Genomic DNA, 25,485 nt, shown 5'->3' with positions numbered 1-25,485 from the left:
CATTAACAAAAATGTGGCGAGCATCTAAAATATTGATCAAAATTTAGGTTTCAATGTTTTCCACAAACCCATGTAAACCAAGTCACGAGCTAGTTCGCTTCGAACAATTTTGTGGTTTAGCATAGATGGGAACAACCCTCCTACTACTCTAAAGTAGATTTTAAATAATAAAATCATGGTTCGAATATGTTTTAAGTGATTTATGTTAGGTATAGATACATGCATCAAATAAAATGTGTGATAGTCAATAATTAAGTCTAAAAATCCATTAAAAATAGGTTGGACCAATAATTAAAATAGTTTGGGTACTTATCATGTAGTTGAGGAGACATGTGAGATCTTCCAAAAACCACTAAATTGAAATGGAGCTAATTTTAACTTAAACCAATTAGTAGAGCTCATCAAATAATACAATTGATTCTTTGGGAGAGAAAGAAAACCTCTCCAACAACATTTGGATTCCAATCTTTCGAAGAAGCAACCTTACAAATTGTTTCTTGTCTCCAAAAGAAAATGTAGCTATAAGTCCTCCGTAACAAAAGTATCTTTTTCAGTTGATCAAAGATGAATCAAAGTCAAAATCTTTTGGAAAAGTAAAACCTTTTTTTTTCTCAACTGATCATAAAAGGTGAAGACCTGATTTCTAAGATGATCAAATATCATTTGACCCTGATTCGACTGATATATTATGTTCAAATATCTCATCATCAATTAATTCAAGCATGATTATTTGGTGTTTGGTGCTCAGTGCTCTTGCTACGTAAGGGAGCATTCCTCGAAACCCTCTAATTTCCCCCACCCCCCACATGTTGCATACTTCCATTTTATATATTATTGTCAACACGTTAACACGAACGTCAAAATACAACTACTACAATAAACTAAGGATATAAAAATCAATAGTGGACATAGACTGCTTATATAAACAAATACACTCGCTCCCATCCAAGCATCAATCCTCTAATTAACAAAAACTCATTCAATCTTAGAGAACTTCGCCATCTCCAACACTAAAGAGGATCCCTTCAAGGTGTTTAATCAGCTAAATTATGTCGACGAGCTCCTTCCCTTCTTACAACTTTCATCTTCGTAATCGTCACAGATCTTATGGTCATGATGTTAATGCATCTTGCCTTTCATGGACCTCGATACTTTCGGTGAATCAAGGGTTGTTCTCACTCAATATCAATCAACTTCGAGGAGGAAGAGGAGGAGGAGGACAACGACGACAGACCATAAAGATGTAAGCTTCTTTAATTAAACATGTCTTTTGTTATTGCTTCTATACTTATGGGTCATTAAGTTGTGATCACAGTTTCATTAATATGAGTTTCTTTCATAAGCTTTAATTTCTAAAGTACTTATTTGAGATAAATTTCTTAACTTATATTTGTTTTGAATTTTACTTATAAAACACCAATTATTGTTACAACACATGGATCTCCCTCTCTTCAAAATCCTAATATATAAGCCATCTTCTCTGTACTTCTCCAGCAAGATCCTAAACAAACCAAACCCCAATCCTATTCTTGTCTTTCATCTCTCCTCTAAAATAAATTTTGGTTTTAGAACTTTAGTAGATAGATTTGGATTTAACATGAACCAATGCTTTAAAAACCGGACTGCTCGTTGACCTGTATGACTGACCGGTTCGGTCCAAAGTGGTTCGAACAGTGGGTCAAATCGGTTGGACCCAAAAATAAAATATTAGTAAGTATTTTTCGTTTCTTCCTAAATCACGTAACTTCAACTTCAAAAAAAAAAATTATCAAATGTCATAAGATGTGGATTATAAGATTTTAACTACTTTTACAAAAGAAAAATTGCCATTAGATTTGGATTTGAATTTGAAATTTAAAAGTTTAGTGGTCATTTGTGTTCGAAGCATGGATCAAACCAAAAAAATATTATATTTTTAGTTTATTTTAAATCCAATCTAGGCATGAATCTTAGGGATACATGAAAATCCATTTGGACCCAACAGTTAAAACATTATTAAGTTTGATCATTTTTCATTAATCTATAGGAGGAAGACCTTAGATGAAGGGCATGTCCTAAATTTTAAAACATAGGGCATCTCAAATATTTACCAAATTCTGGAGGGGTGTGTGAAAAATCACCTAAAAGATGGACTGGTCCATTCACAAACCCAGCCGAGTCACTGGTCAAACCGGTTAAATCGAACGGACCCCTTGGATTTTTTTGGGTTGACAAAGCTAATGGGTCTGATCCAACCCGGTCCAGTCCAATTTTTAAGAACACTAATATGAACAAACACACATGTTTTAGGATTATTACTTGGATAGCTTTTCTCTTTCCTATTTCTACTTCCCCTTTTACCATCACCTCTTCTTAACATTGAAATTTAAAAAGGGGGAAAAAAAACTGGTGTGGCACTAGAAGTCTTTTTATTTTTATTTTTTATGGGAATAAATAAAAAATTAAAACTCATGTAAGATAAGATTTAGATCATTATTATTTAATCAGATCATCGATAAAATTAGAATGAGAAGAATACATGATCATTTCATATCTATCAAATTACATTATGAGTGCACTTATAAAATTTGTGACTTATATTTTATTTTATTTTGGATACAGGGATTTAAATGCAGTTCCACCTGGAGCTCCACTCCCTTCAGGATCACCTTTCCCTGGATGGTAATATTGATTTACTGGATTCATGCTTCAATTATTTCTTATTTGCCTTCTTGATTAGTATACTAAAACTATATTTTTTTCATTAATAATTTTTTTTTTCTTTTTTTTGGTATCAAATAGGTCACATTGGTTCTTGTTGACGGTAATACCGATGATTTTACCTTTCTTTAAGAGCAAATGGGGACCGTTGCTCGCACTTAAGCGTAAGAATCTCGTTAAGGCAATCTTGAAACATAGTACACATTATTGGTGCATGCAATATATATTCTGTCGTGCTTTTGATATTTAGAATAAATTCCTTCAATTGATCCCATATATTTTAGAAAAAATTTTGATTATTATAATTTGAAAATTATATATAACTTGATCTAAGGCTTTGAAAATGGATAGCCACCGAACTTCAAATTTTATAATTAGAATTCAACGGTGAAAAATAACTTTCTTTTGTTTTACATTTCAATCATGTTTTTAGATGTCACATGAATGCGGTTAGAAAAGTTACCTTACTAACTTAGTACAGAAAGTGTTTATCATTACATAACCAAATTTTTGACATAAAACTTTGATGATTTATCGTCTGTTGGATATTCAGAACGGGTGGACACAACATTAGAGACAATAGAACATTTAGCAGAGGCTGTGGAAGATGTGGCAGTGAAGATAGACGAAGTAGCTGATGAGATGGTAGAAAAGCTCCCCGAAGGGTCAAAGCTTAAGGAGGCAATTCGTTTGGTTGATAAAGTGGCCGAGGGAGTAATTAAGAGTGCCGATTTAGCAGAAGATCTCATTGACAAGGTTGGTGACACAAATAACACATCCTTATTATTAAGAAAATTCTATTTCAAATTTGGTTAATATATTATTGCATGACCAAGTCTTTAAACCATAGCCTTAAAACTTATCTACTACTCCAATTGACTCGATTAAATTTTCGAGGCAAGGCGAATTATTCTTCAACCGAGAAGTTTTGATCTCTCTAGTTCAACAACCAACAATTATATTTCAACCTTTACAAATTACTGGAAATATTATAGTATTCTTACTATTTTTAATCTAGTTTTCATATGCTTTTTATTAACTTTTAATATATTATTTTGACTTTCGAAATAGACTCATGAATTGTTTAGTTAACTCAACTTCATGGATATCCAAATAAAGTCGAGGTTTAGTCAAACTAGTTATTTAATTAAATTTTCTCATGAAAATGCAGGTGGAGGTGTTAGAGAAAAAGGTGGAGGATTTGATGGAGGAGGAGAAGATGAACAAAGAAGAAGAGGTGGCACCTAAGAGCAACTCCAACCAAGCTGCAAAACTCTGATGTTTAGAGATGAAGCCCCCGAAGCAAGTTCCAATCGGGTTTATTTTTGAAGCCTTGGGGCTTCAAATCACTATTCACAGCTTTATATTTAGAGCCCTCTAGATTTTTGAAGCCTCGGACTCCATCATTGTTCATCCTTTATTTAAATACCACTTGCATTCTTTTTTTTTTTTAAACAAATATCATTTTTATCTTTATTTTTTCATGTAATATATTTTAAATACAACTTCTGTCCTTTAGTAATTTTAAATTCTTCTCCTTCATTATTTTAACAATCAAACACCTTAAAAAATCAGCAAAACAATATGCTTTTTATTTCAATTGGACTGTAAAATAAGTAAAACTTGGAGTGCCAATAACAACTCTCTTTCCTTTTTTTTTTCTTTATTTATATATATATATATATATATAGGGTCGGGTTCCGTAGACCCCCATTACGACCCCCATTGCGACACACCATTTTGTCTTATATGGGCAAAAATGTTTGGAATGGGCTGATTTTTTGTGAGGATGATCACTATGGTGAGGAGATCATCTTTGCCAAAAATCAGCTCATTATGAAACTTCTAGCCCCATGTTTACAAGTTGAAAATTTTTAAACTGTCCAATTTTTGTAAATCAATTTTGATGGGGTTAGAAGTTTTGGAATGGGATGATTTTTTGCCAGGATGATCCCCTCACCACAGAGATCATCCTCATAAAAAATCAGCCCATTCCAAACATTTTTGCCCATATAAGACAAACGGTGAGTCATAATGGGGGTCGTAATAACGCCATCCATATATATATATATATATATATATATATAGTGAATAGTGTTGTAAAGCCTTGACTAGTGATTTGAAGCCCAGGATGGTTAGAGTTCAATAGGGCCCATGGAAAAAACGAACCTAGGTGTTGGGTCAACAAAAGACGTGACTAATAATCGTACCCACATAAGATAGTCTAAATTCTTTGTATAATTAATTGTACCCACGTATGATGGTCCAGATTCTTTGTAAAGAGATCAACATGATTACTCATGATTTAAGCAATTATTATTATTATTATTTTTTATCTAGAAGAGAGTTTTTGAATTTTTTTCTTCTCATTCATAATCTCTCAAATTACTTACGATGGGGGTGACTTACAATTATACGCTTGACTCGATGAGTTTTTGTTAAGATCTACATATTAGTTGAAAATGTATAGGAAATTGCTTTACTCCTTGCGTTGGACACAGGGTCCAATACTGAATTGACATGGCATTGCATGAGAATCGTTGATTTCTAAGTTGTATCTCATGCGTGCATTGTCAAGTCAATTCAATGTTGGATCTAGTGGACCACAACTCAAATGTATATTTCAACTTCAATTAAATGAAATATGTCATAGATCTAAAGGATAAATCTCATTTTGAAATATATTAAAATAATCTCCACTGTTAGGTTTCGTATTTTAATGGTTGGAATTTCGAATATGTTTAATTGCATGGAAAGTGACTTTCCATGAAATTTGAAATCCATAAAAAAATAATGGTGGAAAATAGGTAGGGTTGGAAAATCAAATTATATTATTTGATTTTACTTGGATAAATCATGAAAAAAATAAGAGAAAAAAGAAGAGGAGGAAGGAGAGGAGGAGAAGAAGGAGGAAGAAGATGAGAGGAGGGAGAAAGGAAGAAGAAGATGAGGAGGAAGAGGGAGGGGGGAGGATGTGGCGGTGGTGACTGTGGCGGCAACAATAACGACGGAGGTAAGTGAGGAAGTATAAGGGGGAACATGGTGACGACGGCGACGACAAAGGTAAATGAGGAAGATGAGGAGAAAACGTTGTGGTGGTGGCGACGAAGGTAAGGGATGGAGAAGGAGAAGAAGAAGAAGAGAGAGAGAGAGAGAGAGAGAGAGAAAAGGTGATAGAAGATGGTGATGACGGAGACAGCAACGACAATAGACGACGGCAATGGCGATGGCGATGGCGATGGCGATGGTGATGACGACGATGTTAGTGTGATGATGGTAATGGTGGTGGTGGTAGGGAAGAAGAAGATATGAGTGAGAAAGAATTGGGTGGAAAAGTGAAATCCATGTTTTGGTAGAATTTTTAATTGGGGTAGAAAATGAATTTTCATTTTCATGTGCAATCAAACACTTGAAAAATGTCATTTTCTATGAAAATTGATTTTTTATCATATTTTTCATTTTTTCAGGAGTCAATCAAAATTCTTATCCTTTTAATAAATCATGAAAACATATTAAATTTATGAATAATTTTAATAAGAGGGGTGAGGGCATTCCTTTATAAACAATTATCATACTAACCTCTCTTTGGCTTGGGTTGACTTGTGAGTATCTTTAGTTGGATTCCTTTGACCCAATTGGCCCAAGTTACATTTTTCCCATTGTCACGTCACAATCTTATACTTTCACATACAACTTAAAGTTTCGTGCTACTTTAGAATATTTAAGTGAATATTTTTTTTTTGATAACGAAGGGTATCTAGGCCAGCTTGCGCGCACCAGACTAGTCCCTACACCCCGCAATCAGGCTATACCCCACTACGTGGAGCGGTGCGTGACCACCAAGGTTTTTTATGGGTAGTGGGATTTGAACTTGAAACCATAGAAAGAGTAAATTCCTTGATCCCAAGTTACTACCATTCAGCCACCCCCTTGGTAGATATTTAAGTGAATATTTCAATTTCAATAAAGACAAGAATGAAATATTAAATGTTTTTAAAATATTTTAATTTATATAAATACATTTTGATCAGGATCTTCTTAATTTTTTCTATAAACACCGTATCAAAATCAGATTTTAAACCTGTCTCAAAAAGAAACGTGTTGTGTTAATTCAACCACATGTTTCAATGAAAATCTGACTTATCAATGCCCAAAAATTATTTAAAGAAGACTATGTGGGTTGTTTGGATATGAGTATATTACTAATCATACATATCCAAATTATAATATAAAAAAACTCACAAAAATATCATTATAACCTTCTAGAAACGGCTCTTACACCATGGTACCTGCGTACCCAATTGCTAGGTTTGAATTCAAGTTTCCTATTTTAGAATGAACCCAATTCGTAAATGTAGCTAGCTTCATAGAAGACAAGTATTAGAAAAAAATACCGAGGTGAAAGGGTCATGTCATTAGTTTAAAAACACAGAATATCCATAATATTGACTAAAACATGGAGGTATGGTTGTTTGAACCAAATCATGAACTAGGTCGTTTCGAACAATTTTGTGGTTCAGCATAAACAAGAACAACCCTCTTACTACTTTAAAGTAGGTTTTAACAAATAAAATCATGATTTGAATATGTTTAAGTGATTTAGGCTAGATATTAATACATGCATCAAATAGAATGTGTGATAGCCAATAATTAAGCCCCACAAATCCATTAAAATTTGGTTGGATCAATAACAAAATAGTCTGGCTATGGCTATGTGTCACATAGTCGAGGAGACATGTGAGATCCACCAAAATTCCAAAAATCACTAAACTGAAATGGAGCCAATTTTAACCTAAGCCAATTAGTAGAACTCAGCAAATAATACAATCCACTCTTTGAGGAAGAAAAAAAGCCTCTTCAACATCATTTGGATTCCAATCTTTCGAAGAAGCAACCTCACAAATTGTTTCTTGTCTGGTAAGGAAAATGTAGTTACAAGTCCCCAATAACAAAAGTATCATTTTCAGTCGGTCAAAGTTGATATCCCAACGAAGAAAAATCAAACAAAACTTCCGTTGAAAAATCAAACTCAAAATCTGTTAAAAGTAAAACATTTTTTCTCAATTGCTCATAAAATGTGAAGACCTTACTTGGATGATATACAAGCATGATTATTTGGTGTTTGGTGCTCGGTGCTCTTGCTAAATAAGGGATCATTCCTCGAAACCCTCTAGTTTTTTCCCCCACATGTTACGCACTTCCATCTTATATTATATTGTCAAACACGTTAACACGAATGTCAAAATACAACTGCTACCTTAAACTAAGGATATAAAAATCAATAGTGGACATAGACAGCTTATATAAACAAATACACTCCTTCACATCCAAGCATCAAAATCCCCTAGTTAACAAAAACGCATTTAATCCTAGAGAACTTCTCCATCTCCAACACTACATAGGATCCCTTCAAGGTGTTTTATCAGCTAAATTATGTCGACGAGTTCCTTCACTTTTTACCACTTTCATCTTCCTAGTCGCCCCAGATCTTATGGTCGTGATGTTAGTCCGTCTTGCTTGTCATGGGCCTCAATAGTTTCCGTGAATCCAGGGTTGTTCTCGCTCAATAGCAATCGACTTCGAGGAGGAGGAGGAGGACAACGACGACAGACCATAAAGATGTAAGCTTCTTTAACTAAACATATCTTTTGACATTTCTTCTTTACTTATGGGTCATTTAGTTGTGATCACAGTTTCAATAATATGAGTTCCTTTCATAAGTTTCAATTTTTTTTAGACCTAAATCATACCTCTAAAGTACCTATTTTTCTGTTTTTATTAGAGATAAATTTCTTGACTTATATTTGTTTTTTTTGTTTTTTTTGTTTTTTTGAGAATTTCTATTAATAGTCCAAATTTTACTTATAAGACACCAATTATTATTACCACACATAGACATAGTTGTCCCTCGCTCCTTCTCTTCACAATCCTAATAAGCTATCTTCTCTGTACTTCTCCAGCAAGATTCTAAACTAACCAAACCAAACCCCAATCCTATTCTTGTCTTTCAATTCATCTCTCCTGTAAAATTAATTTTGATCTGTAAGACTTCAGTGGATAGATTTTGATTTACCATGAACCAAGGCTTTAAAAACCAGACAACTCAATGACGACTGATCGGGTTGGTCCAAAGTGGTCCGACCGGTGTGTCAAATCGGTTGAACCTAAAAATAAAATATTAGCAATTATTTTTTGGTTTCTTCGCAAAATCAAGGAACTTCAACTTTAAAAAAAATGATCAAATGTCCTGTGATGTAGATTACAAGATTTTAAGAACTTTTACGACAAAAACAATAGCCATAAGATTCGGATTTGAAATTGAAATTTAAAAGTTTAGTGGTTGTTGATATTCAAAGCATGGATCAAGCCAAAATAAATATTATTTTTTTTAAATCCAGTCTAGGTATCAAACAATTAAAATATTATTAAATCATTTTTCATTAATATATAAAAGAAGACCTCAGATCAAAAGGGCTTGTCATTAATTTCAAAACATAGAGCATCTCAAATATTTACCAATTGTGGAGGGATGTGTGAAAAATCACCCAAAAGACGGATCGGTCCATTCACAAACCCAGCCGAGTCACTGGTCAAACCGCTTAAATCAAGTGGGCCCATTGGATTTTTTTTTCGTTTTGACAAATTAGCGGATCTGATCCAACCCGGTCCGGTCCAATTTTGAAAAACACTGCTATGAACGGAGAGAGAAGATTAGAACAACAAGCACACATGTTTAAGGATTATTACTTGGATGGCCTTTCTCTTTCCTATCTCCATTTCCCCCTTTATCTCCACCTCTTCTTAACTTTGAAATTTAAAAAAGAAAAAAAAAGTTGGTGTGGCACTAGAATTCTTTTTTTTTTCCATGGGAATAAATAAAAAATTAAAACTCATGTAAGATAAGATTTAGATCATTATTGTGTAATTGGATATCGATAAAATTAGAATGAGAAGAATACATGATCATTTCATATCTATCAATTGGAAAAAAACAATTGCCATTGACATCTAATTACATTATGAGTGCACACTTATAAAATATGTGACTTATATTTATTTTTTTGGATACAGGGATTTAAACGCAGTTCCACCCGGAGCTCCACCCCCTTCAGGATCACTTTTCCCTGGATGGTAATATTGATTTACTGGATTCATACTTCAATTATTTCTTATTGCCTTCTTGTTTAGTATACTAAAATTATATTTTTTTCATTAATAATTTTTTTTCTTCTTTTTTTTTTGGTATCAAATAGGTCAAATTGGTTCTTGTTGACGATAATACCGATGATTTTACCTTTCTTTAAAAGCAAATGGGGACCGTTGCTCGCACTTAAACGTAAGAATCTCGTTGAGGCAATTAGTGCATACAATATATCTTTTGTAGTGCTTTTGATATTTAGAACAAATTCGTTCAATTCACCCCAAATATTTTAGATAAAATATTGATTATGATCATTTTTTGTAAGGGGCGGTTCATGGGACATATGTAAAAAATAATGATTTTTCAAAATATATGTTTAGAGGTTTCGGATTGAGCTGATTTTTTTGCAAGGGTGGTCACTATGATGAGAAGATCATCCTCACAAAAAATCAGCTCAATCTGAAACTTCTAAATCCATCAAAAGTTATTTACAAATTATTGACAAAAAATCAACGATCCACATTCTAAATCATTTTTAATGGGGTTACAAGTTTCAGATTGGACTGATTTTTTTTTTCTTTTCTTTTCTTTCGGATGATCTTCCCATCATAGAGATCATCCTCACGAAAAATCAGCTCAATCCAAAACTTCTAACTCATATTTTGAAAATTTATTAATGTTACATTGTTTTTACATATGTCCCTTGATTCGTTCCCTTTTTTGTATCTATACATAGATATATCTTATTTATAAGAAAAATCAAGAAAACTATATATAGCTTGATCTAATTTATAATTTTCTTGTGCCCTATATCCATGTGCCTCTACCTTACTAACTCAGTATGGGAAAGTGTTTATGATTATAGGGAAATGTTCAGCAACAAACATTTTGGCAAATATTTTGACAAAACATTTTTCAAAACATGGGTTAGAGGTTTTAGAATGGACTGATTTTTGGTGAGGATGATCTCTACGGTGAGGAGATCATCATCACCAAAATTCAGCCCATTCCAAAACTTCTAACCCCGTCAAAAATGATTTACAAAAAATGGACGGTCCACCATTTTTCAACTTGTAAATCGGGGTTAGAAGTTTTGGAATTGGCTGATTTTTGGTGAGGATGATCTCCTCACCGTAGAGATCATCCTCACTAAAAATCAGCCCATTCCAAAACCTCTAACCTATGTTTTGAAAAATGTTTTACCAAAATGTTTGTTGCTGAACGGGACCCATGATTATATAACCAACTTTTTGACATAAAAATTTGATCATTTGTCGTATGTTGGATATTCAGAACGGTTGGACACAACATTAGGGACAATAGAACATATAGCTGAGGCAGCGGAAGATGTGGCGGAGAAGATTGACGAAGTAGCCGATGAGATAGTAGAAAAGCTTCCCGAAGGATCAAAGCTTAAGGAGGCGATTCGTTTCGTTGATAAAGCGGCCGAGGGAGTAATTAAGAGTGCCGATTTAGCAGAAGATCTCATTGACAAGGTTAGTCATACACATAACATCTCCTAATCTGGGGATTTCTTATTATCAAGAAATTTTTATTTCAAATTGGTTAGTGCATTATTGCATGACCAAGTCTTTAAACCATAGCCTTAAAACTTGTCCAATACTCTAGTTGACTCAATTGAATTTTTGAGGCGGATTATTCTTCAACCGATGATAAGTTTTGATCTCTCTTATTCAACAATCAACAATTCTATTTCATTATAGTATTCTAATTTTCATATGCTTTTAATTTACTTTTAATATATTATTTTGACTTCTGAAAATGGACTCGTGAGTCGTTGAGTTAACTCAACTCAATGGATATCCAAATAAAGTCAAGGTTTAGTCAAACTAGCGATTTAATTAAATTTTTCTCATGAAAATGCAGGTGGAGGTGTTAGAGAAACAGGTGGAGGATTTGATAGAGGAGGAAAAGGAGACTAAGAAAGAAGAGTTGGCACCTAAGACTAATAGCCCATGAAGAAAAATGAACCTAGTTGTTGACTAATAATCGTACTAACCCACATAAGGTGGTCTAAATTCTTTGTATAATTAATCGTACCCATATGTTATGGCCTAGATTCTTTGTAAGGAGATAAACTAGTTAGATATATTTGTTTCTATGATTTTCACTTCATATTCATATTCATTTTCATAATTAAATTGGTTTCTTGTGTTTGTGAGTCTACCACTAAGCATCGATGTTGAAAAATAAACTAGAGAAGCAATAATAACAAAATAGCGTGAACGTTAAATAGTTGATTGAATCACATAGGTACTCCTCTAAATTAAATCTCACAAAACAGTGCAATTAATTACACATATTTTTAAGAATTTTAATGTTGATGGGTGCTTGATTGGAAAGTTTGTATAAGGGTTGATTGGTCCAATGTAAATCATAGTAAAGTTTGTATAAGGGCAGGGAAAATGTACAATTTTTTGCTGGCAAAAAAGTCTTCAGTAGAAGTTGTCAAATGATTCTATTAATAATATTTAAAAAAATGTAATCTTTGTCGATTTCAATAATTGAAACATTGATGTCAAAGTTTGGATAATCAAGGTAGGGGTACGAATCGTCAATCCAAGACTACAAATCTTCAAGGTCGATTCATTTCTAATCCAAAATGACTAGATATTGCTCTTTTAGGCTAACCTCATCGTTGAATCATTATCTTAAAGAAAAATTCACAAAAAATATCATAAAATAAAGATACCTGAAATTGTAGAAGAATCAGTTGGATCATGGAGAGATTAGATAGAGAGAGAGTGGTCAGTGCTTGAAAAATCTGCTGAGCAAATTTCAATCTTAAAAGTTGGGAGTAAATGAATCCTAAACTTTTGACCTTGATTTGACATACCAATAATGGTATTTTATATATTTAAAAATATATTATAAGGTGGAAATGAGGGTGTGGGGGCATTAAGAAAGAAAAAATTTACTTATTGGACTATTAAGTTACTATCCAAAAATTAACCATAGGGTGCTTCCAAAAAAATTTCTTAAATATTTGATCAAATCGCGAAGGCAAGTTCGTTTAATTTTTCTTAAAGACTTCTCTCTTTTTTTTTTCTTCTAAATGGAAAGCTCCATGAGTACCTGGTAGCTGTATTGTATTAAACGATCGGAACTTTTATTTTTTCTCAATATTGGTTCTAGTTCTCAAATCAATGGAAGTAGTATTAAAAAGTTATAGAAATCACAAAAGATATTGATAATAGAAGCAATTATAAATAAATAACAAATAAAGTTTAAAAAACAATTAAAAAGAAATGAAGAATGAGAATTGGTATGAATTTTAAAGAGAACTTCAATAGCCACATCAACTTTTGCTATAGCCACCCCAACATGTGTGTTAATTCTTTTGATTTAAATATGAATTGATGTGGCATTAGCAAAAGTAGGTGTGGCAATATAATATCTCATTTAAAACTTAGTAATTTTGAGAAAATACTATATGTATTCAGTTTGAACCATGAACCATATACCAAAGGGTATCCGACTTGTAGAATGATCAATTTTGATTTTCGATCAGTTCAATTTTTTTGTGGATTTGACACTAATTATTCCAATAAAAAGAAATACAAAATTGAGATTTTCTTTCCAATTAAATGGTTTACCATTGAAACCCTTATGAAATTCACTCGTTTGACGTGGCATGTGCACACAACCATAGATAGCACGTCATGCAAGTAAAGTTGGAGTGGCTATTTACGAGTCAAGTTTATCATTAATAAATGGGACCAAAACCCTCATTTACGATTTTGAGGAAGGCAAAACACTAATTAGCACATGTAATTGATACTTTAGAATCGGCCAATGCAAGCCTTCTATTGACTATTGATCATGTTAGACACGAATGATTTGACTTGAGTTCAGACCATCCTTCTCTATCTAATTAAAATAGTTGAGATCAAGATTGAAAAAATTATTGATTATCCAAGACATTCCTTCAGTCATCTCAATTGAATTTTCAATCATATTTATAGAAAATTAATTTTATTGATAATTCTTGAATGTTGATTACATATCTCATTGAATTTATATAAATTTAAAATATTCATGAATATGAAAAGATAATCAATCAATCTAATAGAATATATATATATCTAATTAATCTTAATTAATGCAAATTTAAGATTTATAAGATATGTAATGAGATACACCATGTATCTCGTGAGCTCATCCCGTAAGTCAAAAATCTTAACTGAATTTATGAATACTCGTAGAGTAAACTAAGTTTTATATTTTGTAATAAATATTAATATTTTATAATATAATGTTTGTGATAGGCATAAAATAAAACTTTTTGACTGAACGTCTATTAGTCCATTTCTTTCATGATAGAAAAAAGAAGTGTGGGGCCAGAAAATTCACCAGATAGCGAGCGCCATGAGTTTGAGCAAGAGAGACAGTTAGGCACAACTCCAGCAAGGCATGATTGTTCATTTGGCCACACATGTATACGGAAAAAGATGGTAGACCTAACAAGCTAACACCACTCAACTAAAATGATTACACTGACAAGTAAATAACATAGGGAGTGGATCCTCAGTAACTTTTCGTACAGCTAACACTTTTTGAAAAGTTCACATTGAAAAGATGGTTAGTGTGACGAAGAACCACGCGAAACTAGTGCTACAGAGGATCTATTCCCAACAACCTAAGCCAGACGAGTAAATCAACAAGAATGTGTTCACATACATCATGAATGTGGGGGATGGACAAACTCAGTGGGATGCTAACACGAGTCTATCCAGCCAATTGTTGGCTCCCAAGAAAAAGATATGACAGGAAATTAACGATACACTCAAGCATGCGAAACTCTGAAAGGGATCATGGAAAGAATAAGGTATGCAACTTCTACATCTTGAACTTGAAACAAAAAATTTGCCCAAATCAAAGTACTTTTGCAAATCCTAATCAATAAGACAAGTCATAGGAGTCAAATTTAAGTGAGCTTCCATTCACACCCCGACCTAGATGTAGACAACCACATAATTTCAAAAGAATTAATGTGTTGCAAGTAAAAGTTTGTGTGTAAATAGAAACTCTCAAATTTAATCAGATTTCCCATTTAAGTGAACTTTACAAAGATTAAAGGCATGATTGAATTTTGAGTTCACAATAATAATTATTCAAGAGATCTGTTATTGGCACCCCAACGTTTACTTATTACATCCAAATTTCTTCAATTATTTATCACATCTAAATCAAATATTAAAACACACAATTTAATGGGACAAAGATTTAGATTCAAACATAATGAAGGTTTGGCCTAGTGGCAAGCCAAGTGTTGATAAGCTCCCCAAAAAGAGTAGATCAAGCGTTTGAAACTCCACAAAGCATTGAATTCCTTGGGGCAACCCTCCAAATTTGGTTGACCCTCGACTCAATCAGATGCACGTAAGACTTTTCAAGAGGGTAATGCATTTGACCAAGGATTAATCTCACTCGAAGGCTGGCGATACCCATAATTAACTTATATAAAGAGAATTGCTATTGCCACACCAATTTTTGCTAATTCCACCCTAACTATGTGCTATTCTTTAGTGATTTACATGATTATTTGGTGTTTGGTGCTCAATGCTCTTGCTCAATAAGGGATCATTTCTCCAAACCCTCTAGTTTTTTCCCCCACATGTCAAATACTTCCATTTTATATTATATTGTCAAACACGTTAAAAACGAACGTCAACTACCACAATAAGCTTAGGACATAAAAGTCATTGGTGGACAAATACACTCGCTCCCAAGTCCCATCCAAGCATCAATCCCCTAATTAACAAAAACTCATTTAATCCTTGAGAACTTCTCCATCTCCAACACTAAAGAGGATCCCTTCAAGGTGTTTTATCAGCTAAATTATGTCGACGAGTTCCTTCACTTCTTACCACTTTCATCTTCCTAGTCGCCCCAGATCTTATGGTCGTGATGTTAGTCCGTCTTGCCTTTCATGGGCCTCCATAGTTTCCGAGAATCAAGGGTTGTTCTCGCTCAATAGCAATCGACTTCGAGGAGGAGGAGGAGGACAACGACAACAGACCATAAAGATGTAATCTTCTTTAATTAAACATATCTTTTGACATTGCTTCTATACTTATGGGTCATTAAGTTGTGATCACAGTTTCATTAATATGAGTTCCTTTCATAAGCTTTAATTTCTTTTAGAGATAAATCTTACCTCCGAAGTACCTATTTTTCTGTTTTTATTTGAGATATATGTCTTTGACTTATATTTGTTTTGAATTTAATTTTTTTTTTGTTTGTTTGTTGAGAATTTCTATTAATAGTCCAAATTTTACTTATAAAACACCAATTATTATTTAAACACATAGTTGTCCCTCTCTCCCTCTCGTCACAATCCTTATAAGCTATTTTCTCTGTACTTCTCCAGCAAGATCTTAAACAAACCAAACCAAACCCCAATCCTATTCTTGTCCTTCAATTCATCTCTCCGCTAAAATAAATTTTGATTTGTAGGACTTCAGTAGATAGATTTTGATTTACTATGAACCAATGCTTTAAAAACCAGACCGCTCAATAACGACTGACCGGATCGGTACAAAGTGATCCGACCGGTGGGTCAAACCCGTTGAACCTGAAAATAAAATATTAGTAATTATTTTTTGTTTCTTCCCAAAATGAAAAAACTTCAAATTTTTAAAAAAAATTATCAAATGTCATATGATGTAAATTTCAAGATTTTAAGAACTTTTACAACAAAAACAATCGCCATAAGATTTGGATTTGAAATTGAAATTTAGAAGTTTAGTGGTTGATCATGTTCAAAGCATGGATCAACCCAAAATAAATATTATTTATTTTAAATCCAGTCTAGGTATCCAACAACTAAAATATTATTAAATCATTTTTCCTTAATATATAAAAGAAGACCTCAGATCAAAGGGCTTTGTCATTAATTTTAAAATATAGGGCATCTCAAATATTTATCAAATTGTGGAGGGGTATGTGAAAATCACCCAAAAGATGGATGGGTCCATTTACAAACCCAGCCGAATCACTGGTCAAACCGGTTAAATCAAGTGGGCCCATTGGATTTTTTTTTTCGTTTTGACGAAGCTAGCCGATCCGATCCAACCCGGTCCAGTCCAATTTTTGAAAACACTGCTATCAACGGAGAGAGAAGATTAGAACAACAAACACACATGTTTAGGGATTACTACTTTGATGGCCTACCTCTTTAATATGTCCATTTCCCCCTTTGTCTCCACCTCTTTTTAACATTGAAATTTAAAAAGGAAAAAAACAAAAAAAGTTCGGTGTGGCACTAGAAGTCTTTTTTTTTTTCCCCATGGGAATAAATTAAAAATTAAAAATCATATAAGATAAGATTTAGATCATTATTATGTAATCGGATCATCGATAAAATTAGAATGAAAAGAATACGTGATCATTTCATATCTATCAATTGGACAAAACAATTGCCATTTACATCAAATTCCATTATGAGTGCACACTTATAAAATATGTGACTTATATTTATTTTTTTGGAAACAGGGATTTAAATGCAGTTCCACCTGGAGCTCCACTCCATTCAGAATCACCATTCCCTGGATGGTAATATTGATTTACTAGATTTATGCTTCAATTATTTGTTATCGCCTTCTTGATTAGTATACTAAAATTATGTTTTTTTCATTAATATTTTTTTTTTCTTTTTTTCTTTTTTGTTATCAAATAGGTCAAATTGGTTCTTGTTGACGATAATACCGATGGTTTTAACTTTCTTTAAGAGCAAATGGGGACCGTTGCTCGCACTTAAACGTAAGAATCTCATTAAGGCAATTAGTGCATACAATATATCTTGTGTCATGCTTTTGATATTTAGAACAAATTTGTTCAATTGACCCCAAATATGTTGGATAAAATATTGATTTTGATCATTTTTTGTATCTATACATAGATATATCTTATTTATAAGAAAAATCAAGAAAACTATATATAGCTTGATCTAATTTATAATTTTCTTTTGTTCTACATCCATGTGCCATTCAATCATGTACTTACCTTACTAACTCAGTATGAGAAAGTGTTTATGATTATATAGCCAAATTTTTGACATAAAACTTTGATGATTTATCTCGTATGTTGGATATTTAGAGCGGGTGGACACAACATTAGGGACAATAGAACATATAGCGGAGGCAGTGGAAGATGTGGCGGAGAAGATAGACGAAGTAGCCGATGAGATAGTAGAAAAGCTTCCCGAAGGATCAAAGCTTAAGGAGGCGATTAATATGGTTGACAAAGCAGCCGAGGGAGTAATTAAGAGTGCCGATTTAGTAGAAGATCTCATTGACAAGGTTGGTCATACACATAACATCTCCTAATCAAGGGATTTCTTATTATCAAGAAATTTTTATTTCAAATTGGTTAATACATTATTGCATGACCAAGTCTTTAAACCATAGCCTTAAAACTTGTCCAATACTCCAGTTGGCTCAATTGAATTTTCAAGGCGAATTATTCTTCAACCGATGATAAGTTTTGATCTCTCTTGTTCAACAATTATATTTCATTATAGTATTCTAGTTTTCATATGCTTTTAATTAACTTTTAATATATTATTTTGACTTCTGGAAATGTACTCATGAATCGTTGAGTTAACTCAACTCAATGGATATCCAAATAAAGTCAAGGTTTAGTCAAAGTAGTGATTTAATTAAATTTTCTCATGAAAATGCAGGTGGAGGTGTTAGAGAAAAAGGTGGAGGATTTGATAGAGGAGGGGGAGGAGACTAAGAAAGAAGAGATGGCACCTAAGACTAATAAAATGAACCTAAGGTGATTCTTTGGTGATTTAAATATGTATTGGGGTGGCGTTAGCAAAAGTAGGTGCAGCAATAGAATCTCTCATTTAAAACTTAGTAATTTTGAGAAAATACTATATGTATTCAGCTCGAACCATGAACCATATACCAAAGAGTATCCGACTTGTAGAATGATCAATTTCGATTTTCAGTCAATTCAATTTTTTTGTCGATCTGACACTAATCATTCCAATAAAAAGGAATACAAAACTGGGATTTTCTTTCCAATTAAATGGGTAGCCATTGAAACCCTTACAAAATTCACTCGTTTGATGTGACATGTGCACACAAACATATATCTTTTTCTATGGTTGTATGCACATGCCACATCAAACGAGTAAAGTTGGAGTGGCTATTTTTGAGTCAAGTTTATCATTAGTCTTCTAAGAAATGGGACCAAAACCCTCATTTACGATTTTGAGGAAGGCAAAACACTGATTGGCACATGCAGCTGATACTTTAGAATCGGCCAAGGCAAGCCCTAATTTTTTTTTCTATTGACTATTGATCATGTTAGACACGAATGATTTGAATTGATCAGACCATCCTTCGCTATCCGACTAAAATGGTTGAGAGCAAGACTGAGAAAATTATTGATTATCCAAGACATCCCTTCAGTCATCTCAATTGAATTGTTGTCACATTTATTGAAAATTAATTTTATTGATAATTCTTGGATGTTGATTACATGTCTCATTGAATTTATATAAATTCGAAATATTTATAAATATGAAAAGATAATCAATCAATCCAATAAAATATATTTAATTGATTCTAATTGATGCAAATCTAAGATTTGCAAGATATATGATGAGATACACTATGTATCTCATGAACATTATTATACTACATATACCTTAACTCTATCTACATTGACTCATGTGAGATTTGAGATGTCTCATCCTGCAAGTTGGAAATCTTAACTGAATTTATGAATACATGTGGGAGGATGGACAAACTCAGTGGGATGCTGACACGAGTCTATCCAGCCAATTGTTGACTCCCAAGAAAAGGATATAACAGTAAAATTAGCGATCCACTCAAGTATGTGAAACTCTGTAAAGGATTCATGGAAATAATAAAGTATGCCTCTTCAACTTTGAAACATAAAATTTGCAAATCCTAATCAATAGGACAAGTCACAAATTTAAGCGAGCTTCCATTCACACACCAACCTAGATGTAGATAACCACATAATTTCAAAAGGAATAATGTGTTGCAAGTAAAAATTGGTGTGCAAATAGAAACTCCCAAATTTAATCAGATTTCCCATCTAAGTGGAATTTACTAAGATTAAAGGCATGATTGAATTTTGAATCTACAATCATAATTATTTAAGAGATCTGTTATTGGCACCCCAACTTTTACTTATTACAACCCTATTTCTTAAATTATTTATCACATCCAAATCAAAGATTAAAACACACAATTCAAGCATGATAAAGATTTAGATTCAAACATAATGAAGGTTTGGCTAGTGGCAAGCCAAGCCTTTATAAGCTCCCTAAGAAGGGTAGATCAAGTGTTCGAAACCCCACGAAGCAATGGGGCAACACTCCAGGTTTGGTTGACCCTCAACTCAACCTGATGCATGTAGGACTTTCCAAAGGGGCACGTTTGACTCAGGATTAGTCTCACTCGAAGGGTGGGGATACTCACGATAAGCCGAAAATATATATATATATATATATATATATAGAGAGAGAGAGAGAGAGAGAGAGAGAGAGAGAGAGAGAGAGAGAGAGAGAGAGAGAGAGAGAGAGAGAGAGCTGCTATTACCACACCAACTTTTGCTAATGCCACCCTAATTGTGTGCAATTCTTTGTGATTTACATAAGAAATGGTGTGGCATTAGTAAAATTTGGTGTGACAATAGCATCTCTCTAAATAAAATCTCAAACGCAAAACATAGAAATCAAGAAAAAAGGAAGAAAAAAAAAAACATAAAGAAAACGCTTCTATTGGTACTCCCAACTTTTACTTATTCTCACGCATTTACTTATTTCTTTATTTTTAATTGAGGTGTAATAAGAAAAAGTTGGGGTGTTTATAGTAGTTCTTTTATTTAAATATAAAATTTATTTATATATTAAAAAAAGGAAAATTTTATAGACACGCCACAAATCTCCAAGGATGGGCCAAAGTTTTTTTTTTTTTTTTGAAATTTTGTTTTTAAGGGCACCTCTTGTCTTCTCCAATGAACCGACACACCAAAAATCGATAATAGATCTAAATCTTCTTCTGTGATCTCTCTCTCTCTCCTTTGATCTCTATCTCCCTTTCCTTCTTTTTTTCCTCTCCTCCTCTTCTTCCTCCTCCTTTGATCTCTCTCTCTTATCTGCTTTTCTTCTTCTCTTCACACTCTTATTTTTTTTCTTCTTTTTCACGTCTTTCTCCCTTGATATCTCTATCCCCCTCTTTGTTATTCTTCTTCTTCTTCTCCCTCTTTCTATTTTTTTTTTCCTCCTTTTTTTCATCTGAGATGAAATGGGTGCCTTTGACATGGAGCGCCCTAAAAAAATTTGATTTTTAGAGGTGCGCTTAAAATTTTGGGGCCCTTAGAGTTTCTAGGTGTTTGAATAAATTTTCCAAAAAAATAAACCAATTTTAAAGGATTTGACTCATCAAAATGACTCACACGAGTCAACTCGATTTCAATCGAGACGAGACTAGATAGAGGTTTTAAAACTAGATCAAGACGTATCGTTTGAGTTAACTCGGTATCAGAGCTCAACGAGATTAAGTCACTTTTTTGACCGAGATTTAATATCTTACGTTTAATTTTTTTTATTTTTTGAACGAGACATCTCAAACGTATAGGAAAACTTGTTTGAGACAACTTGGTATCAGGCCTGGATGAGACAAGACACGAAACCGAGTTTTAAAACACATACTAGATTTGAAAATCGTACTCCTTACATGATTTTTAAACTCATTCAAGATCGAGTAGTATCGTCCAAGTTAACTTAGTATCTTGCCTGGATGAGAAAAATGCACAAACCCATTTGAGACAGTCATATATCGTGAGATAAACGAGACATCTCGAACGAGATTTTGTAAAATCTCGTTCGAGTTAAATGAGACAGTAAGTTTTCAAGCTTGAAACCCTATGCTCTCATCCCCAAATTGATTTTTCTTTATCTTCTTTTTTTGGTTTCATTTTTTTTAATAGGAATCATTTCTGAATTTTTTTTCAGATTTTTTAAATGGTTAAAAACTATTATCTCAATTCCAAACGAGACAAATCGAACGAGACAAGACGTATCGTCCGAGTTAACTCGGTATCTTGGCTGGACGAGACGTGAAACCGAGTTTCAAAACCATGGCTCCTTATCCAAAATCCAAAACCTTCAAAGAAGTAAGCAGCGTAGACTATACATTGGGGAAGCTCTGTGATAATGGCGCTTCGTTTTCTCTGGGTTCCGACTTTCTCGAGAGAACAAAATTACCCAAATCTCACACTGAAAAACCCTTCTCAAACCTCCCCATCTCCTCTCTTTTTCTCCACCTCGTCTCTCTCTTCTCATGTCTCAGAGATTTCAAGAAGAAGAAGGACAAGCCTTCTCGTCTTTCAGGTCTCCTCCGCAACAGAACAAAACTCTTCTTCTTCTTCAACCACCACAATCGTTGAAACCCCAACAACCGAAGAATCAGAAAACGAACCTCGAACGAGATTAATTGCACAGAACGTTCCTTGGACTTCAACTACCGAAGACATCCGAAATATTTTCGAGAAGTACGGTACCGTTACAGATGTGGAGGTTCGATTCGTTTCTAAATAACTATTTTTGATTGTTTCTCGTTTCACTAAAATGGGTTTCTGAAATTTTGTTGTCTTTGTTAAGCTTTCGATGTACAACAAAACTAAAAATAGAGGATTGGCGTTTATAACAATGGGTTGTGAAGAAGAAGCTCTTGCAGCTCTCACTAATCTCGAATCGTATGTAAGGATATTTTGAGCAAAATAATTTGTGGACATCTATTATTTTTCTGTAATTTTGATGGGTTTTCTCGATTTGAAATGGGTTTCATTGTTGATCTGTAGGAATTAGAGGGTCGTGCTATAAAGGTCAATTTTGCAATATCGAAGCAAAAGAAGGAAAATTCGAATGTACCAATTGTGACAATGCCGACGTATAATGTGTTTGTGGGGAATTTGTCTTGGAAGGTTAAGTCTAGCGATCTGAGAGAGTTCTTTGGTTCTATGAATGGTAAAGTTGTCGGGGCTGAAGTAATATACAAGAGCAACCCAAGAAGGCCTACTGGGTATGGGTTTGTTTCTTTTGGTTCTATGGAAGAAGCAAAGGCAGCTATGTATGCTTTTAAGGGAAAGGTAGTTTTGGATTCTTAAATATGATCAATTACATTTATTGTTGATTTTTTAGAAGATTTGGTTGTTATTGGATTCTCTGTTTTAATCTTTGTGATGTTGCAGACATTAATGGGGAGACCAATTCGGTTGTCATTTGGTAGAACAAATTTGAAAAAAGAATCAAAAGATAGTACCCAATTTAAAGAAATATCGACTGAGATGAATTGTGATGGGGGAGAGCAATCAGGCAAAGCTGATGATATGTAACTCTGCGACTTTACGGGAAGTTTGAGGGTTTTTTCGTTGTCCACGCATCATTATTAAATAGGTGAAGCCACTTTTAAGCTTTATCTTGCTTGTGAAAAAAAAAATATAGATTGTTCTGAATGTCTTCTGTGATAGAATTCAATTAAATGTGCACTTTAGAATGTTTAATGGTAAAAAGTATAATTATTTTGTGAAAGTTTTTATTTTAAAACTTCCATGATTGTTTTTGGGAGGAGCATAGGTATGACTTAATATGGATTTTCTGGTCAAACTATAATTATTTGCTTTCTTGCTTGTTTCTCTTTGTTTGTTTGCGGAAGAAAACCGACATTACAGGAATTGAACCTCCTATATGCAACTAAACAAATCTTTAGCTAGAAGTCTGCTTACAAGAGGGAAGAGTCGTTTACATGTTTTAATTGTTGGTTAAGTTATTTGTGATCAAGTTTAGATACTTAAAGGACTGATTGAGTAGTTTTCACCACTAACAACATCCAAGGCAGTTATGCCTAGCAGCCAATTGAATGTAACTGGTTCTTTCGATTTGGTAACCAGTTCACGAGAACCAGAATACGTTCGACATTGCCATGACGAAAAATGCAGTCCTTTCAAGGTGGATTTTTTTTTTTTTTCATATAGTTATAGTTATCTCAAGAACTTTGCATTTTCATCTCATATTATAATCTTCTAAACATATGCTAACAAGTGGTTATGCATGTTACATAGTAGACAAGTATCTCATGCTGCAATATGTGTGTATCATGCACACTTGGCACTAGTACATGCCATGATATTCTACTGCACATCCTTAATCACATTATAATGGAGAGATGTTCTGCTTTCATTTAGATAGAGAGAAGATACATATTTCAATGTGATTGAAACTTTTTCTTTCTCTAACAGAGGTTTTGGCTTTGATAAATTGTTTTTACGAGATTGAAATCTCGTCCTTGCTTGTTTTGGTAGTTTTATAGATTCCTAGTGCAAGGTTGGGATAAAAGTACCTCAGAACCTGCTAGCTGGAAACTTCCTTGCTGTTTTGATTCAGGGTTGAATGCATACAAATTGAAGTAATAGGAGAGATTCCAGATTGAGCTGGGCTTTTAAACAATGATCTTATACTCTTTAGTTGCATCTTTATTGAAGCTAAATTATAACAAAAATCCAAAATTGATGATGGCAGATGAACGCTTTTAGTGAAGTGGCAGAGAACTATGAGGTATATGGATCTGTCAAGGTTGGGAGATATGTTCAAAGGATCGGATGCATCATGAGGGAGACAACAAATGTGCAAAAGCTCCATTGCCGGTCCATGGCCTGGTTTAAAATTTTACACTGCTTTTGTCATCTCTTAACATGAATTCTGATCCTTTGAGAAGGAGGACATTTATCTATGAGAGCTATGTTTTAGCTGGAGCTATCTGTATTGGATATCCAAGAACTTTTACGTGAAACTAGAGTTACATTGCAGCTTTAATTAACAAAACAAAGCTATGTTACAAGTATCAACTCTACTTTTATTTCATAATTATTGATAACTTTGACTTCCATTTGTTTGCCATTATTACTATACACATGACTTACGAACTTGATGATCCACAGATTAAGACGTTGATGGGCCGGGTGTATTGTATGCCATGGATGAATCTTTAATCATTTCTTTTCAAAGTATAGGAGGTATCATATATGACCTTTGCCAAAATATTTTTTATATAATATTTGGTATTAGGTGGATCAAGACTATTCAAAACCTGTTGATATCTGAAGTATCCAATAAATGTTGTGTGCTTGTTCTCTCTGATTTCATATGAACAGAAATGCTGGGATGTTATGGGAATGGGTGTTACGTATGCAAATATAGCAAAATGTGTGTTACGTATTGAGTTCCAATGTTCCAATCTTTTCTTTCCATTTTATGTTCCTGTAATTAGGGAAGTTTGATTTTATGCATGGATCAGATATATCATGATCAATTCCTCAAGAAAAATTATGATGAAAATGGTAAGTGAGATTTCAAGTTTTTGTTTACATAATCTTCTGTCTTGAGAAATAATTGAGTACATATATCTGCCTTTCAGTGTTTGGATTGAGAGAAATAGAGAGAAGAGAAGAGAAAATAAATGAGTTTTTCTCCTGTTCTCTCGCAGTTTGGATTGTTAAGTGGGGAGAGAAAAGAAAAGAATTCGAGAGGAGAAGAGAAAAAATGGTGAGTTTTCAAGTCTGCCCCCACATCT

General features: G+C 33.4%; 3 protein-coding genes across 5 annotated transcripts; all 3 read left to right on the top strand.

Moving 5' to 3' along the window:
* Positions 1-931: 931 nt before the first annotated feature.
* Positions 932-4,362, top strand: LOC147406858 (uncharacterized). The gene is made up of 5 exons (XM_086435156.1): positions 932-1,243; positions 2,602-2,661; positions 2,782-2,864; positions 3,254-3,456; positions 3,872-4,362. Exons 1-5 carry the CDS (start codon positions 1,050-1,052, stop codon positions 3,977-3,979), a joined length of 648 nt encoding a protein of 215 aa, XP_086291282.1. The 5' UTR covers positions 932-1,049; the 3' UTR covers positions 3,980-4,362.
* Positions 4,363-7,999: 3,637 nt separating this feature from the next.
* On the top strand, positions 8,000-18,845 carry LOC147406857 (uncharacterized). Of its 3 annotated transcripts, none has more exons than XM_086435158.1 (5): positions 8,000-8,321; positions 9,772-9,831; positions 9,954-10,036; positions 17,963-18,165; positions 18,549-18,845. In XM_086435158.1, the coding sequence occupies exons 1-5, from the start codon at positions 8,134-8,136 to the stop codon at positions 18,648-18,650; spliced, it is 636 nt and encodes a 211-aa protein (XP_086291284.1). In that variant the 5' UTR covers positions 8,000-8,133; the 3' UTR covers positions 18,651-18,845. The 3 variants fall into 3 exon arrangements, with proteins under 3 accessions (XP_086291284.1, XP_086291283.1, XP_086291285.1); XM_086435157.1 differs by lacking the exon at positions 17,963-18,165 and adding an exon at positions 11,135-11,337 and having other exon boundaries at positions 8,001-8,321; XM_086435159.1 differs by lacking the exons at positions 8,000-8,321; positions 9,772-9,831; positions 9,954-10,036 and adding exons at positions 15,590-15,893; positions 17,360-17,419; positions 17,544-17,626.
* Positions 18,846-22,026: 3,181 nt separating this feature from the next.
* LOC147406856 (RNA-binding (RRM/RBD/RNP motifs) family protein) lies at positions 22,027-24,799 on the top strand. Its single transcript, XM_086435155.1, has 5 exons — positions 22,027-22,433; positions 22,518-22,616; positions 22,718-23,005; positions 23,108-23,312; positions 24,435-24,799. The coding sequence occupies exons 1-4, from the start codon at positions 22,071-22,073 to the stop codon at positions 23,249-23,251; spliced, it is 894 nt and encodes a 297-aa protein (XP_086291281.1). The 5' UTR covers positions 22,027-22,070; the 3' UTR covers positions 23,252-23,312; positions 24,435-24,799.
* The last annotated feature ends 686 nt before the right edge of the window (positions 24,800-25,485 follow it).

This window comes from Akebia trifoliata, chromosome 3 (assembly GCF_017979445.1).
Source record: "Akebia trifoliata isolate Shusen 1 chromosome 3, ASM1797944v1, whole genome shotgun sequence".
NCBI classification, from domain to species: domain Eukaryota; kingdom Viridiplantae; phylum Streptophyta; class Magnoliopsida; order Ranunculales; family Lardizabalaceae; genus Akebia; species Akebia trifoliata.
The sequence above is the reverse complement of the archived record's forward strand: the minus strand, read 5'-3'. Positions and strand labels throughout refer to the sequence as shown.